The 19234-nt window shown below is 39.0% G+C and overlaps 2 protein-coding genes and 1 long non-coding RNA gene across 3 annotated transcripts; 2 read left to right on the forward strand and 1 right to left on the reverse strand.

Annotated features, from left to right (window-relative positions):
* The first annotated feature begins 247 nt into the window (after window positions 1-247).
* On the forward strand, window positions 248-12020 carry LOC130698735 (ubiquitin carboxyl-terminal hydrolase 24-like). Its single transcript, XM_057521425.2, has 35 exons — window positions 248-645; window positions 709-847; window positions 927-1264; window positions 1366-1605; window positions 1674-1829; window positions 1905-2061; window positions 2132-2301; window positions 2517-2783; window positions 2882-3259; window positions 3335-3523; window positions 3586-3866; window positions 3933-4110; window positions 4180-4288; window positions 4366-4475; window positions 4551-4786; window positions 4850-5103; window positions 5210-5406; window positions 5469-6330; window positions 6403-6521; window positions 6593-6895; window positions 7079-7357; window positions 7571-7771; window positions 7835-8197; window positions 8263-8382; window positions 8444-8807; window positions 8933-9138; window positions 9201-9395; window positions 9469-9789; window positions 9894-10013; window positions 10129-10518; window positions 10581-10703; window positions 10771-10836; window positions 10916-11006; window positions 11294-11535; window positions 11603-12020. The coding sequence occupies exons 1-35, from the start codon at window positions 409-411 to the stop codon at window positions 11771-11773; spliced, it is 8172 nt and encodes a 2723-aa protein (XP_057377408.1). The 5' UTR covers window positions 248-408; the 3' UTR covers window positions 11774-12020.
* A 196-nt stretch (window positions 12021-12216) lies between these two features.
* LOC130698733 (craniofacial development protein 1-like) lies at window positions 12217-13335 on the reverse strand. Its single transcript, XM_057521423.2, has 4 exons — window positions 13178-13335; window positions 12976-13108; window positions 12699-12902; window positions 12217-12595 (listed from the first exon to the last, which is right to left on the reverse strand). Exons 1-4 carry the CDS (start codon window positions 13233-13235, stop codon window positions 12280-12282), a joined length of 711 nt encoding a protein of 236 aa, XP_057377406.1. The 5' UTR covers window positions 13236-13335; the 3' UTR covers window positions 12217-12279.
* A 3829-nt stretch (window positions 13336-17164) lies between these two features.
* On the forward strand, window positions 17165-18118 carry LOC132088181 (uncharacterized). The gene is made up of 4 exons (XR_009421473.1): window positions 17165-17301; window positions 17714-17751; window positions 17827-17929; window positions 17993-18118. It is a non-coding gene; the product is annotated as an uncharacterized LOC132088181 (long non-coding RNA).
* The last annotated feature ends 1116 nt before the right edge of the window (window positions 18119-19234 follow it).

Here is a 19234-nt window from a genome sequence, read left to right on the forward strand (position 1 = left end):
CCGAAAACCAAAATGACGCGACCCGATAGAAGCAAGGGCGCTCGCTATAAAGACAGACAGAAAAAGGAAAGAGCTGGCAACATTTGGCAAAGATGTCAGCCTCCACAGCAATCAGAGAGGGCGCGTTTGTACATTGTGGACCATTAGATTTGTTTGCCACTCCTCCATGCCGTTTAGCCTATGTGTATAGAAGATTTTCAAAAAGCTCCGCCAAGGAGTTCGTGCCTCTTGTGATCGTAGTAAGACAAAAAAAGAAAGAGAAGAAAAACAGACAAAAAAACAAAAAAATGATAAGATGTGCAGAGTTCTTAAAAACCACTCATCCTACACATCTGTTATTCTAATTTTTAGATGTGCTTAATCCTCAGATAAACAATAAAAATTTTAAAACGCCGAAGAGAAGACGTCATGGACGTCGAAGATGAAAATATCAGCACCTTAATGGCCATGGGATTTCCAGACATTGGGGAAATTAAAAGGGCACTGCGTTTATCAAAAAATGATTTGAATGAAGCTGTTGCCATTCTCACCAACGATCAATCTGTGTCTTCCTATGGGCCTGTTAGTGATTTAAATATTGATGTTGATATGAAAGAGGTAGCTGGTGTTTCTAAAGGATCAAGTGAAGAAGCATCTGTGGCTGAAGTGAAATTTTCTTTTTGCAAACATTTTATTTGTTTCCCTAAAACTTAAATTTATAACTCCTAGAGTGGAAATGATGGCTTTCCTGAAACCCACCTGTATGAGTTGGAGTCAAGGGTCTTTACAGACCAATGGTCTATACCCTACAAGAAAGATGAAAGTTTACACAAATGCCTTGCAGCTGCCACAAAGCTGATAGAAGAAGGTATTCAGCTAAAATTTTCTCTACATTATTTTTTTTTTTCATTTTTGTTAGTTTTACTCACTTTTTTAATTCAATGAAGGTTTTGGAGAGAATGATGAAAACATGCAGAGGTTTCTAAATAAATGCATGCCTGAAGCATTCAGAAAATTACTAAATTCTACAGCAGTGCAAAGATGGAACTCTGAAATCCAAAAGGGAATCTTTAATATGCTGGAGCTATTTGTTGATCTTCTTGTTGTTCGTATGAAGCACAAACCAGTTCCTGTTCAAATGCTTAATCAGGTGTTTACATTGGCCTGTGATTTGGATTGTGAATGGAATTGCAAGAATAAAGGACAGCAAAGTGAAGAAAAGCATTGGGAAGATTTGTTTGGTCCAGGGGAAATATTTGCAAGATCCCCTGAAAATTTTAACCAGGTAATTTCTGTATTGTATCAACCCTTTTTTTGTTGTTATGTTTTTGATTGTCTTGTGTAAGTTGAAAAGGGCCAGTTTACAAATCTTTGTTTGTTTTGAAGGACCCTTATGGCTGGCTTGTAGATCTTCTGAATCATTTTGGAGTAAAGAATGGATTTGGAATGATTCAGGATAGTTTTGAAGATGATCTAGATCCTGTTTCTATGTCAGCAATATTAAGACCATTGGGAAATTGTGCTGAATTTTTGAACCCGTCGGCTGTGTGTCCAATGCTTACAAAGTGCCTGAATCAAGCCCTTAATCATGTTACTAAATTAGATGAAAAAGATTTAAAGAACAAGGTTAGCTCAACTAGGCCGTTAAGCTAACATTCTTTTGTAGGAAAATTTTATAAGAATTTTTGTTTCAGGATATTGGAGCTGTTCTTGAACTGCTGGTTGCATTAAAGTTACTCTGCAAGTGTTTGTGGCCTGATCTTGCTGACAGGATGAACAACATCCGCCTTGAAGTTATATTGCGTATGTTGAAAACACCTCATTTTAGCACACGGATGAATGCCCTAAAAGTAATTTTTCCTTTCTTCTTCGTTACTGAGATACCAGCAACTTAATTCAAAAGATAACTATGTGTTATTTTACAGGAGGTATCAAAGCTGGTTGAAGAAGCGGAATCCACATCACCAAAGAAGTCTTCAATTCCTGGAGACCAGTTGGCGGAATGGTTGTCCGATCATCAGGTGTTGTCCGTTGCTCTTGAAGGCAATATTGATCATGTACAGTACACCGATCGAATTAAAGGTTAGCTAATGTTTGTTTTTTTCTTTCTTCTTCTACCATTTTGCTTACTGTAGACCAACTTTATACCTAGGCCTTGTCGAATTTTTGGGCCCACGCCTAAGCTCCGATGAACTGAGCCAAATCTGGGCTATGGGAGAAAAAAGTTTTCATGTTGTCGATAATCTTCACAGTGTTCTAGCTGCGGCCGCCCCAAAGCTCGCACCGGCACAATTGGATCATTTGTTGCTTCTTGTCCAAGAGGTAAAATTTGCCTTATTACGGTTGTCAACTACTGTTATTGCTATCCCTGATATTAGTTTACTATTATGGTTTCTTGTTACAAGAGGATTGCATTTCAAACTCCATAACTAGATTACTAAAAAAAAAAAAAAAATTAATAATAGATAAGAAATAATAAAGCAAATGTGGTAACACTAATTAATGTCTTGAAAAATGGTTGTAAATGTTTTCTATAGAAATGGCAGCGCAACTCGAATGATCGAATGCGAGAAAAGCTACTCAGCTTTCTTGGACAGCTAGGGAAAGAGTGTCGAGTATCAAAAACCGGTTCGAAAATATTGGAAACGTTATGGGATTTGGCCCGCTACGCCGGACTTCCGTGTCACTTGGTAGAGAGAGCCCTTGATGAACATTTGAGTGTGTTGGCGGAAATACCGAACAAGGAGCAATTGAGAAAAACATACGTTTTACGCTGTATCGACGATTTGAAAAAAGGGAATCAGGTAATTTGTTTTTCATGGATTGAAAAAAAATGAGCGTGATTCGTTTGTTAACTATTTTAATATTAAATATTATGCTTCATTTATTTCCATTTTTGTAGGGTACTCTTCCATTGCTTCGACATTTATTGAATGTTGCTCGAAGCATGGTAAAAGGAAGTGGGACTTACCATAAACCAGATAAAGCTGCCTTGGCAGAGTGGAATGCGAGTCACGAAATTGTTAAACTTCTCCTAGTCTCCCTTGGAAAATGTCATCTACAGGCTGTTGCTTCAGCCAAACTTTTGTGCAAATCGTTAACTCAAGAGACGATTGTAGATACAAGATATGGCTATCGACACGGGCAACTTGTTCAGGCACATCTTGATTTGTTGCAAATGCTTTTGAAAGAAGCTGACTTATATCTTCCATGGGCTCGGTGTAAGGAGATGTGGGACGTTCTTGTAACGAATCCAGATGGATGTGAAGCCGACAGAGAGGTTCGTTTACTTCACTGCTAGAAATATTTATAATAATTCTAACGTATATTTACCCCTGCTCAATTTATTTCACAGTGTTGTTTCCAGTGGTTTGCATCCTGCTTGGGTGACATGCAGCCTGATACACAAAGTGCTCTATTTCGAGAAAAAATCTTAAAAAGTGACCCTGTTCATCTTACTTTGAAAGGATTTGAATGCGTAAAAACGTTTTTCGAATCTGTAAATGTGTCAGATGGTAAAATGCGAAGGTTTGGAACGCAAGCGGTAAGAATAATAGGTGTTGCATACAATAGGTCACAATGATTTATTTTTGGGTTCTGTAATAGATGGTGGAGAAATTAGATCCAGTTGGTACTGATTATTTTTGGCAAGTTGCCTTGGAGTCTCCAAATGAAGATTTAGCCAAGGAAGCCATGACACACATTTTGGATATCTCATATTTGCATCTTGCACCTCGGTTGAAGAAAGATCCTGCGGTGTTGCATAGGAAATTTATTAATGATTGCTACAAGCGGCTAGAAACTCAAGTTCCCTGTTCCAAAGCTACGGGCTCAACCACTCCTACCATTGCATTGGCTCAGTTAAAGTCATTGGCACCTGATAAAAAGTAATCAGATCAGGAAATGCATCCGTATCATAGGACTGTTTTTGATGCATCTCTTTTTCTTTCTAGATCTGGCTGTCTCCAGCACATCAGGCGACTGTTGGAACTAGTGGAGAAATATATAAGTGTCATTGAAGAAAGCCACCCAGCTCCAAGGACAATTCTACCTCATGGACTATCATTCAAAGGGGAACCATTAGGGTTGCATATAAAAACCGAAGACTCCAAAACGGACATTGATTTATTGGTAAAAAAAAATTTTTAGGACCATGTAATAGTCAAGTTCCAAGTTGTGAAAAACAAAGATCGTTAATAGGTCCATAGCCATGAAACTGTATGGGCGGTAAAACAAAAAATAGCTTCCCTTCTACGCCTGAATGCTGAACAGCTAATGTTAGTCATTGGTGATCGTCCCTCTATCCTAGGTAACTCAGAAACAAGTGATTAGGATACTTCAAATGCGATAGTGTAACAGAACCCGCCGTCTACGTTTTGCGACTAGGTCGGGAACAAAAATCATTAAGTCAACTGGGTTGTACTGACAAACAAACGTGGGTCGTTAAATCAACATCTGGGGCTGGGACTGTATCGAGTGGTGCGCAGCTTACTGAGGTATACGCTGAACCCTCAGGTTGAGGCACAATTTCATTTCGTTATTTCATGCATTGCATCTTGCTGTGACCTCAGTTGAAAGAAAATTGGGATGAACTACCTAGCACCCCATCCCCAGTTGTTGGAGCTTTGTCGCCAGAAGCAGGTGAAAACGAAATGGAGGAGGCTGCTGCTGTTTGCACTTCCAATACATCTGCTGCTCGCATGTCTTTCCACATAGAACAAGAGCGATCCTTACCTGGCATCGTTATGGCTAATGGTGGTCAAGTCTTCACCATGCTTTATCAACTCTCAGAAATTAATGATTTAAAGTAATAAACCATATTGGCATTAACCTACTATAGGTACTTATCGCCCTTATTTGTGATTACCAGAATTCAAGAAACTATTCGGAGGCTATTGCATTTAATTCCAACAGATCCAGCAGTGCTAGAAGTTCTGGAAAAGGTTGCTTCAAGACGTTCTGCTGCTTCTGCTTTCTCGACCGCCGCCTCGTATGACGCCGATAAGCGTCCACGGCCTTCCGTTGCCTTGAATGCCAGTAACCCGAGTACCTTGACACCTCCTGTGCGTGGAAGTGGGTCGAATATTGTGGGACATGCAGCGATCGCGACGTCTCCGACAAAAAGTACCATACATTCATCCTCTTTGCTTTAGTTTTCGTTTCTTCTTTTTCCTGTTTTTCTTTTTTAGATTTTTGATTTTTAGCAATAAGGGGTGTTTTTACTTTTCAGGCATACCTGCACTTCCTGTGTCCCACAGGCCGGGCGGATTGACTAGTACTATACGTTCTGCGAGCTTCCGGCGTATTCCCCATCATCTTCCTGTAGATAAAAATGATTCCAAGGAATCTGTGGAAGATATGCTTCGAGGTTTATTAAATCCGACTGCCCCATCCATGTCTCCATTTCGAGTACTTTATAATCTTGAGGTAAATAACTGAAATTTTTGCCATGTCTTGAATATAGATGTTACAACTCTTGTGAATCCTAGGTTCTATCCGGGCGGTTAATGCCAACGTTCTTCGACAGTACTGCGGTGAACAACAGTAATGTCTTCAAGCAAGAATTTCTGTCAGCTTGTGGACTGAACTTTGTGTCTCGTGTTCTCCGCAAAGACTATTTTTCTCAAGATGTAAATTATGAAATTCGACAGGGTTGCTGTCTAATTGCGTTACAGTTGGCACGTTTTTTGTTGTGTGGGGAAGTGGATGAGGCGGCTTCAAGCATGGCAACGAAATCGCAAATGACTCCCTCAAAGTTACAATTAACGCCAACCAAAATGACGCCCACGAAAATTTCTCCTATGCGCCAGACAACACCGATGAAAATTCAGCTTTCGCCTATAAAGTTGCAATCCGTCACCACTTCGTTGAGCTTTTCCTGTAGCCCCGTGAAAGAAACTTCCTTAGAGACGGCTAAAGCAGCTTTGCAGGTGTTGCAAACTCTGAGCGAGGCCGAATTCCTAGACATGATTTCTTGCTTCGTCCGCGTCTGTTGGGCAGCCGCTGCAGGGAAGTTGTACCTGGCTGCAGCACCTGGATCATCCTCTCTACCAAACAAAGACTTTGGTGGCACAGGCGAAAGTGGCGCTGGCAGCAATTGTAGCATCCCATCGTCTCAATCGAATCCTGGTAGAAGAAGTCGTCAGAGTAGCACGGGTAGCACTAGCAGCAGTAGTAGCTCTGGAGATACCGACACTACTGGTTTATATTTTGGAATATGCGCTTCTAACAAAGAACTGTGTAGTAAAGACATTCTCATCGCCTGTGAAGCTCTTGAGTTGTTGATAACGTGTCTCGAAGTACGAGGCACGAAAGAGCTAACGGCATTTTTCTCCTTCCCATACGTAAAAGGTAAGCATTTTCTAGCACTTGCGTAAATTCTTAACAGCTAAATTGCCTTCATTTTATATTTTGTTCATTCAGATTTCATTATCGACATTCTTCTTGGTTGTGCCAGTTCAGAGGTGAGAGACAAAGCTTCGGCTCTGTTTTTCAGACTCAGCCAAGCACAAAATCAATTTAGTAAGCATTCGCTAACTCAGGTAAGAGTTCTTGAAATTATTTTGTCATAGACAAGCTTATGAAGTGAAAAATTGTTTTACCGAAAATCCAGATATTAGTTAAGGCCCCAGTTCCACTATGGATAACATCTTGTACCACGCGAGGGGCATCCCAGCGACTTCTAGCGCAGTGTAGTCAATATTTTAATCTACGCTGTCGCTTGTTATCATCACTGTCTTCAGCTGATCAGCGCAGTTTAGGGCTTGTGGCTGTATCGATGCTCAACGATGAAGTTGCATGGTTATCAAATTTTACTCCGTATAGTGGAACCTATTCCAACGAAATGGAACAAGCTGATAATGCTTTGTTGGCTGGCCATTTGAATGTGGTGAGAGGACTGCTAAATTGCGAAGGCGTAAGTACAATGGCAACATTGTTTTTAAAATGAAAGATAAATACTAATACCAAATACTAATACCGATCATAATTTATCCAGCATGTACTGAAATCTTCGACATTTAAGCTCCTATTTCCTCTTTAGTTTCACAATAATTTAGCGATTAATTTATGTCCTAACGCAAATTTCTTCATATTTTAGGTAAATCGAAAAGAAGCAGGAAAACTTTTGATTCCTGACCTTCTTAACCAATACCTTTTCCCGGCGTCGAAATTAATCGCTGAGGGATTGAAGCGCTCCAGCTTCTTATCCACGCCCACGAATATCAATCCGAAATGCAGTCAAGCGGAATCGAGACTTGCGGCGTACGCATTAATCATTGAATTGGTGTTTGACTGCAGAGAAAATCTTGAAGCCATCGTCAAACAGTTAATATCAATGCATCATAGATTCAACCCAGATTTAGCGAAAGAATTTGAGGTAAGTCTATCTTTTTATGTATTGTACACATTGACGAATTGTATGTTACGATCTGCATACCTTTTTCTCGGGTTAGCAAAGTAGAGGGAAGTTTCACTTACCGCTCTTTGCTCGCTCTTCGCTTACCCGAGGGAAAAATTAATGCTATAGGCGCAATAAAAACAACTTTGCCGCGATAAAACATTTTACTAATGATTTATATATGAAATCTAGTTCGAACCAGCTGTGGAAGGTCGAGCTACTTGTAATTATGTGGGGTTAAAAAATGCAGGAGCAACTTGTTATATGAATTCAGTTATCCAGCAACTCCTTCTCATCCCAGGCCTCAAAGAAAGCCTTTTGGCAATCGATGATGAAGACTCGGACGAAGACACACTTTTTTTTCAGTTCCAAATGGTCATGGGGCACTTGCAGGTATCTACCACGATTTTCGTTTCCATGTTTATGCATAAAAATTTTCATTTTCTCACTATTTAGGATTCTAAGCTGCAACACTATGTCCCTGAGAAGTTTTGGCGTTGCTTACGACTTCGTGGTCAACCAGTTAACGTTCGTGAACAGCAAGACTCTTTTGAATTCTTCACACATCTGGCTGATAGTATCGACGAACATCTCTTCAGAAGTGAGCGTGAAAAATTATTTCAGAATACGCTTGGTGGCGTTTTCAGCGACCAAATGATCTGCAAAGAATGCCCGCATCGATACGAACGAGAGCAAATCTTCCTTGCTTTGAATCTTACTGTAAAGAGCCACAATCTGGTAGACTCACTAGAGCAGTTTGTTAAAGGAGAACTTTTAGAAGGGGATAATGCCTACTTTTGTGAAGAGTGTGGCGTGAAGGTAAATAATGAAAAACATTTAGTTGTCCGTTACGTAAATTTTTTAACATTTGGTTTCCAAAATAGAGGAACACGGTTAAACGCATGTGTATTAAAACACTGCCATCAACCTTGGTAATTCAACTTAAGCGTTTCTACTATGACTGGGATGCGGGAAGGTCCCTCAAGTTTGATGATTATTTTCAGGTTGGTTTGTCATTTTCGAAATCATAAGGTTAATTACAAGATTTTTTTCTTTCCTCTGTAGTTTCCGTGGGATTTAGATATGGCACCGTACACGTCAGAAGGCATCCAAGAGCGAGAACGAACTGACAGTCCTAGTGTGGATGTAACTTTAACGTCTTCCTCCAAGAATCGCAACAGCCTAACTTTAAAGAGTACCCGAATGTCGTCAAGCAACTATGAGCTCGTCGGTGTCGTTGTACACAGTGGGCAAGCTAGCGCGGGACATTATTATTCGTTTATCAAAGAAAGGAAGCGTTCGGACAGCACTTCTCGTAATCGATGGCTGAAATTCAACGATACGACAGTTGAAGAATTTGAAATGAATGATACAACGCTAGAAGCTGAATGCTTTGGTGGGACCTATAAAGCAAAAAGCTACGATACCAGTAATTTAGCTCCGTCACCTTTATTGCCTAACTTTGTTTCATGTCTCTTTTGTTTTTCTAAATTTTTGTGTGTGTGTGTGTGTGTTTGTTTTCTATAATTATCTGTATTTTGTTTTGTCGTTCAGCGAATGGTTTTCCAGAAACACGACAGCGGTACTGGAACGGCTACATTCTCTTCTATGACAGAGTGGAAGATCCCACAAAAACACCGCGAACTCCACGTAAGGGAACTATCAACTCAGTTACAAATTCCAGTATTGTGACTAGAAGCCGATCCTTCCGTGCTGTTGGATCACTATCGACCACACCCAATAAACTTTCATCAGCTTCGGTAATTACTATTTCTGCGCAAGCATAGAGTAGACGAACATCATAACATTTTTGGTTCTTCAGATTGGATGCGTCCCGCAACGTGACAGCCTGAGTCAGTTGTCAGAATTGCTCAACCATGGAGAAAGGCAAGGTGTTTTTGGAGGCAAAATGCCTGCTCGCGTACAGCAAGCTGTCAGAGAAGAAAATCTTCGTTTTCTGAAATCTCGGGATGTATATTGTCCCGACTATTACGAATTTATCTACGAATTGTGTCAAGTAGGAACAATTGAAATAGTTCATTATTTTCGATGTTCCAAAACAGTGTTTTTAATCTACTCTTCTTAAATAGGCTAATGCATCTAAGGACGTGACAACCGGCACGTGCGCAATACCATCAGTGAATCTTGCGGTTCACTTCCTTTGTCACACCTATTTACGAATACGTGCAAAAGAATCCAGTCGGCTTTCTTCTTGGGTGGATCTTATCAACAATTACACATCCGAATTTAAGGAGTGTTCTCTCTGGATCGTTGATTTTTGGTCAGGGGAAGAGGGCACCAAGCATATCAAATCCTTCCTATTGGAATGTCCATCGCGCAGTGTACGTCATCAATTTTCGAGGATATTGGAAAACTCTTTATCGAGTTTCTTTAACCATGGAGGTCAAACGGTATTAAATCATAGAAGGAGCAGAGCAACAATTCTTACAAATTCAGCTGCGCTGGCTGCGATCCTTTTTCAATGTGACTAAAACACGTGTCTGTATTGTTCCAGACTGAGCTGTGTTTAATTAAGCTGGTTGAATCCCTGCTGTCGATGCTAGACAAAGATGTTCCAGACAATTGCAAAACGTGCCCTCAATTTTTTTACCTTCTTTCATCCTATGCGAATATGGTACCTAATGCACATGTTTATTAATTAATTAATTTTCTTTTTGTTTGTTTTTGTTTTATATTATTTTTATTATCACTATAATTTTTTTATAAAGTATTGACCATTCTTGTTTTAGGGAGTTAAACAATGTCAACATTTATTTCAACTTGGTGCATTCCGTAAGCTTCTGGTGTTCCTTTTGGGAGCCGACAGGGTTGGACAAAGTCCGCCATCGCCTTCATGTTCTCCGCGAGAAAACCATTCTAAGCCAACAACTATGAGTCAAAAAGGTCTTGCAATTCCTTTGCCAGCTCCTTCACCAACCTCTACATTGCAAAGAAGATGGAGCCAAACACAAGCCAAGGATTTCCATGATCTTCATACGACATTGGCGACGATGATCCTTCAGTGTGATTTGCAAGACGAAGACGCCGTAGTTCACGAAGCTGACAATAGCGGAAAGTTTGCTGCACCCTCTGATGTGACAGCAGCTCTATATGGACAAAACTCAGTTTTTTACCTCCAAGTATTTTCCATTCAATCAATGGCATTACTTCACGTATTCGACACTGCTATATTCTCTTTTAGGAATTAGTCGTAGCGTGCTGCCATTTGAATAACATCAGTTGTACGTCAGCAGTAATCCGAATGTTGCTGTATGCCGCCCGGGGCAAATTGGATTTTTCACGTGCTCTTCTTCGTGAAACTCTGGTTGGTTTTCTAACTTGTTGTGAAATTTCAGCAAAACCTTATTACAATTTGGTCTACTTTTATATAGCACCAGTGCGCGGTTGTTTCCGCAAGCGAACTAAAAAATTTGACACAACTACTTCAAGAAATTCTGGTACTGTATCGCTCACCAAATTGTACATATGTCACTTTGTTTGCTTATTCAAATTTCGGTTTTTCGAATAACGTCTTAGGTTTTGGAAGATGGCCAGCAGTTTAATCGACTTCAGTGCGTTATAGATGGTTTTACCGACAAGGATGGCCAATCAGTTGAAGGCGTTCTAGGTAAAGTAGTATCATAAGGGGTTCAGAAAAACGAGATATTTCCAATGCCTATATCAGCTGGTGGAAGACAAATAATACGAAACACGTCTATTCTATAGAATTTCATTACGTAATACGGAGCACTGATAGTCTATAGAATTTCGTAATTCTTAATCTTCCATTTTATTATTCTTACTGAACTTGATGCACCGTGTTTAATTTTCGTTTGTTAGATTAGATTAGCAATTCTATTTAGCGTATCCGTAACCGCCGACTGCAGGTGGCTTAAGGTTTTTTATTTTCTCTAGCGTTGATACAATCGCAGCAGAATAATGACAGTCGGCGGGCCTATCAGCTAATGAAATTCCTGGTCAGCCTAGCCAATCGCTTGCAGGTTGCGAAAGACTACTTGTTACAGTCACCAAGCAAGTGGCAATGGTCTGTAAACTGGCTGAAACAGAAGATAGAACAAAGCTACTGGTCACCGCACGCTGACTTGAGCAATGAAAACTCGAACACTCGAATATTTCAGCGAACAACGTCTGCTCAGGTAAGAAGCTATTTTGAATAATGGCTTGGTTCACAGAAGTATATGAACATTGATTTATCTCTGTTAGGTTACGCTGGAGGAAGCTACAGCACTATTGACCGAGTTCGAATCATCAGACATGGAAACAGAAACTGACCTCGAGTTTGGATTAGCCCAGTCTGCCGAGAATGATGAGACGTCCACTACCCTAGAATCAGCCTCGATGTCGAAGTGTCGTTTCAGCTTAGGTCCCTCTTAAATTGGTTATGGTGCCCATTTAAGTTGCCTGTTATGAAGCCAGCTGTTGTCGATTTTTGTGCATTGAAAGATCTGTATCGTTAAGTGCATGTGCCTGTCGTTACAGCAGTCCAAACCCCCTCTAAAAGCTGTTTGAATATGTGCCAACTTTACATGTCCGCTTCACGTAGACAGACGGACGTGATCACCTTTCTTTGAAGCTAACGAATTACCTTGTAAGCGTGATGCAAATACAGTTTCAATAGCCACTGGCGTTTATTTCTTTAAATAACGAATCTCATGGACTTGTAGGAAATCAGTTGGTGCCATGTCACTGAGTATGCTTTACAACAGGACGGGGATGTTACTAATTCCATCACGACAAAGACGAAGGGAAGAGGAACAAATGAAGCATGTTAAGTATATACATCAAGGACAGTCTCTTGGTGAAAACGATGAAGCCCGTTTGGTTAATGAATTGTATTTCCAACACTGGGAAACTGTAAGATATGGTCGAGAGAATGATTGTTACGAATTGGATTTTCGCCCAGCACGTAAAGTTTTTTCGATTTCAAACTGTTTTACGTCGGCTCGTTCCAGAAAAGCTTGTCTCTCCAAAAATCCCTTTTTGCCTTGATTAAAGGATTTCAGATCTTCTGCTATTCCTTCATCATGCTTAAATTTGTCCCAATCAAGTTTAGATTTCTCCAAGGTGCTCAGCTTAGATTTTTTGTTAGATAACTGACTGGTCAAGCTAGAAAGGCCACCAGCTCTCAAAGCAGGTCTTTTTCCTTTAATCTCCTGTGAACTTATGGATGCAATCTTCTGATTTTTCTCTGAGATTCTGAATTGAACAATAATAGTCAAATAACCAATTGAATAAGAACAAGGATTAGCTTTGGTTACAGCTTGACATTTCTATGATGTAATGATAAAAAATTTAATACTCAATTTTTTCTCCAGCAAATTCGTAGATTTTTGAGGTTGCTGGTGATGCAATAGAAGGTGTCACTATTTCCTTTGCTTTTTTTAATTCAGACACATCCTTAAAAGAAGCCCAAAGACTATCCACTCTTTCTTTGTTATCTGCAGCAGCATAAATGGTTTTTATTTTGTCTTCTTTATCTTGCACAGCAGAATTTCTTGCTTTGCTAGAAAATCAATTAACAGTTGAAAGGAAAAATGTCATATCACATTGGATGTATTAACAGAAGGAATATTTACGTTTTAATTTTTTTTTTTTTTGAACACAATTTTTGTTTCTTCGAAACAGATCCATGTTCCACAACTTGATCACCATCACTGCTGGAACTATGTTCAGGTTCATCTGTTAATTCTTCAACATCACTTTCAGCACCTAAATAAAATTAAGCAGGTCAGACATGCTAGGTTGGAAGTTTCAAGGAGTCATTTCCGAAAAAATCACCAGTTGGAATGTAGTCCTCGTCACTGGAATCAGAAGAATAGTTTTCTTCATTTAACATTTCGGCCACACTTGTGCTATCGTTAATTTGAAAAGAAGCAAGAGGTAAATGCTCGAATAGCTCGTTACCCTTTTGCTCGTGCCTGAATTTGTCAGCCACAACGATGAAATTTTAGTCGTCTGCTTCATGAGCTCGATGGATTTGTTGGGGGCTGGATCTTCGATCATTGGATGCCGAGGTGTGCGTTTCTTATAACGTTTTACCGGTAGTTAACACCAACGTGAATAATTTTACCAATAGTTAACTTCGTAAGCGTAAATTACCGCATATCTCTACGAATAACGCGTTAATTTTAAAAACAATTAGATTTGTTTAATAGCCGTAATTAATTTAACGCATTACCTTTCCAATAATATTCATCTCCTCAAAGCAGTCTTGCCGCGATCGCGATTATCGATCACGATTAAGGTAAAAAATGATCGCCGATCAAATCTTTTGAGGTTGATCTTGGTTTGATCGGCGATCAAAAAACCCGTTGATCGGCAACAATAAATTTTGCGATTGAATTTAGTGCCACCAAACGTAAGAATTTAGAATTTACATAAATTTTCGCGGAGGAAGCTGTTTATCCTTCGTTCGCAGCAGACGCCTTTTCGTCTAAAAGTCTGAAGTGAAGACATTGACTTGCAATGATGACAAGTTTAATGCAAATTCCACTACTAGATTTCTCCCAAAAACGATCGGATCGCCAATAATTTGATCGCCGATCAAATCATTCTCAAATGATCGAATCGGCAATGAAAACCAAATGGTCAATCGGAGCGGGTCAACCCTATTGCCATATAAGGACAAGGCAAATTCGCCTACCACGGCTATTGCCATGTCTTATGAAATTACATACGCCTGATGTCAAGGGTATGTATATATATATTGAAATAATAACAAGTGTCATACAATTCTATAACTCTCCTTGAAGAGTATAAAATTAAATGGTAATTTTGTGTGGATCTGTAGATATATCTTTTTGTTTTTTCAAAAGTTTCTCTTAACTTGTTGCATGTAATTTATTGTTTACCGAGTTCTAAATACTAAACAAAAATTAGCTAGATTGGAACTGCAATACAATTTCACCGATTTTAACGAAGTCGCAACGATGTTTATGATGTGTCTATAGCAGACGCTTTAGTCGCACGTTAAATGTTTATGCTTAACACATTGAGTCATAACTATATTTTATTTGTACATATCAAACATAGCAAATTTACAAAACAGTGTCACAGTGTAACCAAGGCACGACATGTGGAACATTTGAAATACTTGGATAAATCAGATTGTTTTTGAATATTCTCACAAGCCCAGTGACACCACTTCAAGCAACTGTCACAGAGCACATTTGGTGTGGTTTTATTACTAATCTTTTTACAGTCACCACATTTGTATCGCGAATGTTTTTTCTTAAAATCAACTGTAAGGAAGTATTATATTATAGATTACCTTTGTTATACTATATCACATGTTTCACTGCTGACTAACTCAAGTTTATTGTGGCTATCCAGGCTTCCTCTGTAAATAATTTCTGAAATTTTGGAAGTTCCACTGCTAAATCTTCTTCTGTTACTGTGCTGCTAACCATTTCAGGCATAGGGCTGATATCATGTCCCTCCACTAACTTCTTAGTAAGAAGAATTTTAGCAGCTGCCTCACTTCCAATAACCCATGTGAAAAAATTATCTTTATTTCGCAATACTTTGTATGCAGTGTAGGATGTCTTTGGCAAATGGAGTTCCTCTTCAAAAAGTTATTGTTATTGTGTCATTTATTATTATTTCAAAATATACATATATATATATGATACCCTTGACATCAGGGGTATGCAATTTCATTAGACATGGCAATAGCCTTGGTGGGCGAATTTTCCATGTCGCCCCTGACGTAGAAGCATCCATGGTCATTGGGCAATAACCAATGGGGGAGGAGCCACCATGTCCCCGAATATAGGCCTGACATGGCAATAGCCACTTCGTATCTTACTGCCATGTCAGCCTAACATGGCAATAGATTTTTCGATCGAGGCGACGATTATAGATATAGATAATTCTAAATGTATATATCTTTATTATTTGTATATTATTTCAGGCTTTGTATATATTATTTGCTTACTTGAGTTAATTTATGTATGCTTCTTATTGTTATTTATATAATTACTTCATCTACTGTTTACCTTTTTTTGCTAATTCTTGAAGCTCGTCGAATTTTTCGTACGCCTCAATATATCTTTTCAACATTTCCTTTTTTGTTGAGGGTCTTCAACGCAGGAATTGTACCCTGGTCAAGTAGTTAGTAAAGTGAGGTGCATTTCGGTGGGAAAAAACCTATTTCGACTTGTCCATTTGGGCCAAGGCACGTTGCGTCATGTCCAGAGCAGCTGTCCATTAAAAGAGAAACTGGTTCGTTGGTAAATTTGCGTACGGAACGTAGGTCAAAATACATTATTCCACCACCCCTTGTATAGTTCACGATCGACCCAGGCCTTTCTTTGCCATACGTAATGGATTAGAGACGATTGATCACGAAAGCAGTGAGGATTTTTGGAACTTCGAAACAAAAGAGGGCCTATTTTAGAAGAGCCTGTAGCTTTTTCGCAAAAAACAAGCTTAAGTCCATCTTTTGCACCCATAGCCTTTTTATCCCTAAAGGATTTTCGACATCCTTTCTCATTGCTAACGTACGTACGAGTAGGTAAAGCACAATAGCACAAACCCGTTTCGTCTATGTTAAAAACATTGCAAGCTCTGTAGCAGACCAATTTTTCACTAAACGCCTACGAAAATCGACGGGAAAGAACCTTAATGATGGTCCCAGTTCTGTGATGCTCCAGCCTCTCCAAAAGACGAATACTAGGCCCGATCGAGCAACGCTGCTTCCAGTTCCGGAATCACCCGTCATACGCTTTCAAATCAAAATCCTCCTAGCCTTAGCTTCGTGTGATTCCCGATCTTAGATGTGAGCTCGTGAAAGACAGAGGATTTTGCATTTGGAAGTAGGATTGCGCATTGCATTAAACCAATTCAAAACAGCATGGTCCGATTTTGTATATTGAGACTCATTTGCCATCAGTTGTTTTGACGGCTTAAACACTTTGTTCGCTGAAAGAACTTAATGTTTTCTTTGTTCATACTTATTTAAGATTTGGGAACACCAAACAAAGGAGCAATATGGTAGCCGGTGAAATAGGACTGAAACGAAATAGGACTGGAGAAATAGGACTGAAAATTTCCAGTCCTATTTCTACCGGAGAAATAGGACTGGGAGAAATAGGACTGACTTTTTTAAACTTTTAGGACAGTCCTATTTCTCCATGCCAGCAGTCCTATTTCTCCTTGCCACCAGTCCTATTTCTCCTTAGAAATAGTCCTATTTATTTTATTTTGTTCCTATAGGAACGATATGCCTCCAATCCGGTAGGCAACTTATTGCGTAAGAGCGTCGGGTTATATCCATTTCTCTTTGTAAAAAGCCGATGGTGTTAACTCATTAATTAAATGGTTCACCATACATTTATCTTTTATCCTATTTTAATTTAAATTGCAGGGGTCCATTAAATATGGTATATCTAATATAGTTCATTTAATAAAATACTTCTACGGCCACACCAGAAATATTTATTAAATTTTTCTTACTTTTTAGCGAATAAATAATTTTTCCAGTTGCACTCATGTTGTACTTGCTCATACAACTATCAGCAACGATTAACAAGCAAGTCTTACCATATCGGTAGCGCTCTAAGCTGTGACACGGGTAGTCCTGTGTTCGATTCTCCGTGGTTGCATGTCTTTGGAGGTTTTTAATAATTATTCTATGAAAGAATTTTTGGGAAGAAAACAATTACTGGTGTTTAGGGTAATACTACTGAAATGGCAAATAATGGTAGTTCTGACTTCCAAATTTTCACATGCGGTTTCAGCATTTCAGCCAGTCAGTATTTAGATCTTCATGGTGTAGGTTGTCGACGGTGCTTCGAATGTGCTGTGAATGTGCTGTGAATGTGCTAATCATCTGTTGTTCGTGTCCAGCGGCCTGCCCAGTTCCTGCCCAGCTGCGGATTGTTTCTAAGGAGTCGCAAACCGTAAGTACATTTTATATTTCACTAGTGCTGGGCCGTACCCGGACACATTGTATCAGGCTCGGAACGGATAGGCAACGGTTCGAGTGCTGGCATTGTTAATTTAAGTATAAGGGCATTGAGACTTGTCACCTCAATGGGCACAGGTATCGGGATTGGTTTCACAGTGTCGTCGTGAAACCAATTGTCTGACCCAGGTCAGTGGACCTTCAGTTAAATAGATATCTTAGTCGGGACGTAGGCCGACTAGGATTAAAAATATTTACGATAGTTATTTAATTATATCTGCAAATTATGGGTATGCTACCTAACTATACTTCACGTCACTTAATGCTTTTTCTTTTTTTTTATTGTGTTTCAACTGAACTTTGCTTATGTTTTACTAATTTTTTTTTCTTCTTTTTCTTCTTTGTAGGTTTTGCCTGGCAATTTCTATACAGTTTACTCAGGCCGGTTTAACGTTTTTTTATTTCTTAAGTTCTTTTTTTTGCCTTTTTCATTAATTTTATTTTCTTTTTTCATAGGGAGCTCTGATCAACGAATTTTTAAACCGTTCTTCCGGACAATTAAAAGGTTTTGCTTTCTCTTATCACTCGTTTGGTAAATGGTTGGAAGGATTTAAACATGCAAGGTAAATTCATTTATAGTTATATGGTGTACATTGGTATAATTATTGCAATTTTATTTTTTTTAGAACAATCATATTCTAGGGAATTGTGGCCACGAACCAAAACCATCAATCGGCACATTAGTCGTCGCTTGCACAACAAGTATTGTTGTAATAATTCAAGCATAATGTATTACATTACATATTACATTAAAATAAAAAACTCAATTGAGATTATGTAAGTTTATTTATAAAGTATGTTAATTTGTAAACATTCGTCAAATAAAATACATGTTACAAACAAACAAATGTTATTCAATTATAGACATATCTAGTTCATCATTAATATTATTTATAGCAACATTAAGGGCATGTGAGGAAACAATAGCGGGAAAAGATGATCTAAGCTCTAAAACTATTTCTTCTAGTAGATCCATTGTAGATAGCTGCAAAAACAATGATTAGTTATAGGGAAACTTTTTTTTCTTGTAAATTTAGAAAACATACCTCATTATTTTGATAGCGCGCCCAAAGCTGGAACAGTACGGAATTCTTAAGTTGGGTCTCTTTCTTCCGGTGAGCCCTTATTTTGTCATGGCAGAGTAGCGTGCTAGTAAGGGAAACTTCTTCGGCCAGTTTCCGCAATACCATTGTCATCTTGTAGAATTTTAAATTAGATCCGCCTGCCAACTACAAACATTTTTTTTATTAATTATTCATTACATATTATTGTTCAAATTTAAATTACCTTGTTCCATTGGTGGTGCATTCCTTCGCAGTCGTTATTGGTACGCGTTAAGATGTTGAAGCATGACCAGTTCTCAGGAGTCCAGAACTTGCCCCGAATCCAATTCCGCTCCATATAATCCATGAGTGCTGAAAGTTCGCTAGGTGCTGAGCTCTTCAACGCGTCAAACACACCAGGAATTTTACCAGCTACAAAAAATTAAAGTTCACAAATGTTATTTATGACAATTAAATATAACATTTGTGTGCTATTTACCTGGAAGATATGCAAGGCATAGCAGGCGAAACACAAAGTCTCGCACTGGATTCGGTCCCTTGTTGTTGTAGAGGGTGGAAAGGTGAAGATCCCGGACCTTTTTCAGAACGGCTTGGCACCAGTGGAAATTGCAGCCAAAGTGCTGGCAATCCACAAAGTGCCTGCGGACAGCCGTAAATATAGCACGTTCGAAATCGGTCACGATCCGCTGGACTCTAGGAAGGGGGATTATATCCTATTACAATATAAAATTTATTATTTTTACATAACAAACTATTTGTAAATGAGATAGTATCTATACCTTTATCTTCTCGAAGACAGCGCTA

Source organism: Daphnia carinata, chromosome 7, assembly GCF_022539665.2.
Source record: "Daphnia carinata strain CSIRO-1 chromosome 7, CSIRO_AGI_Dcar_HiC_V3, whole genome shotgun sequence".
In the NCBI taxonomy this organism is placed as follows: Eukaryota; Metazoa; Arthropoda; class Branchiopoda; order Diplostraca; family Daphniidae; genus Daphnia; species Daphnia carinata.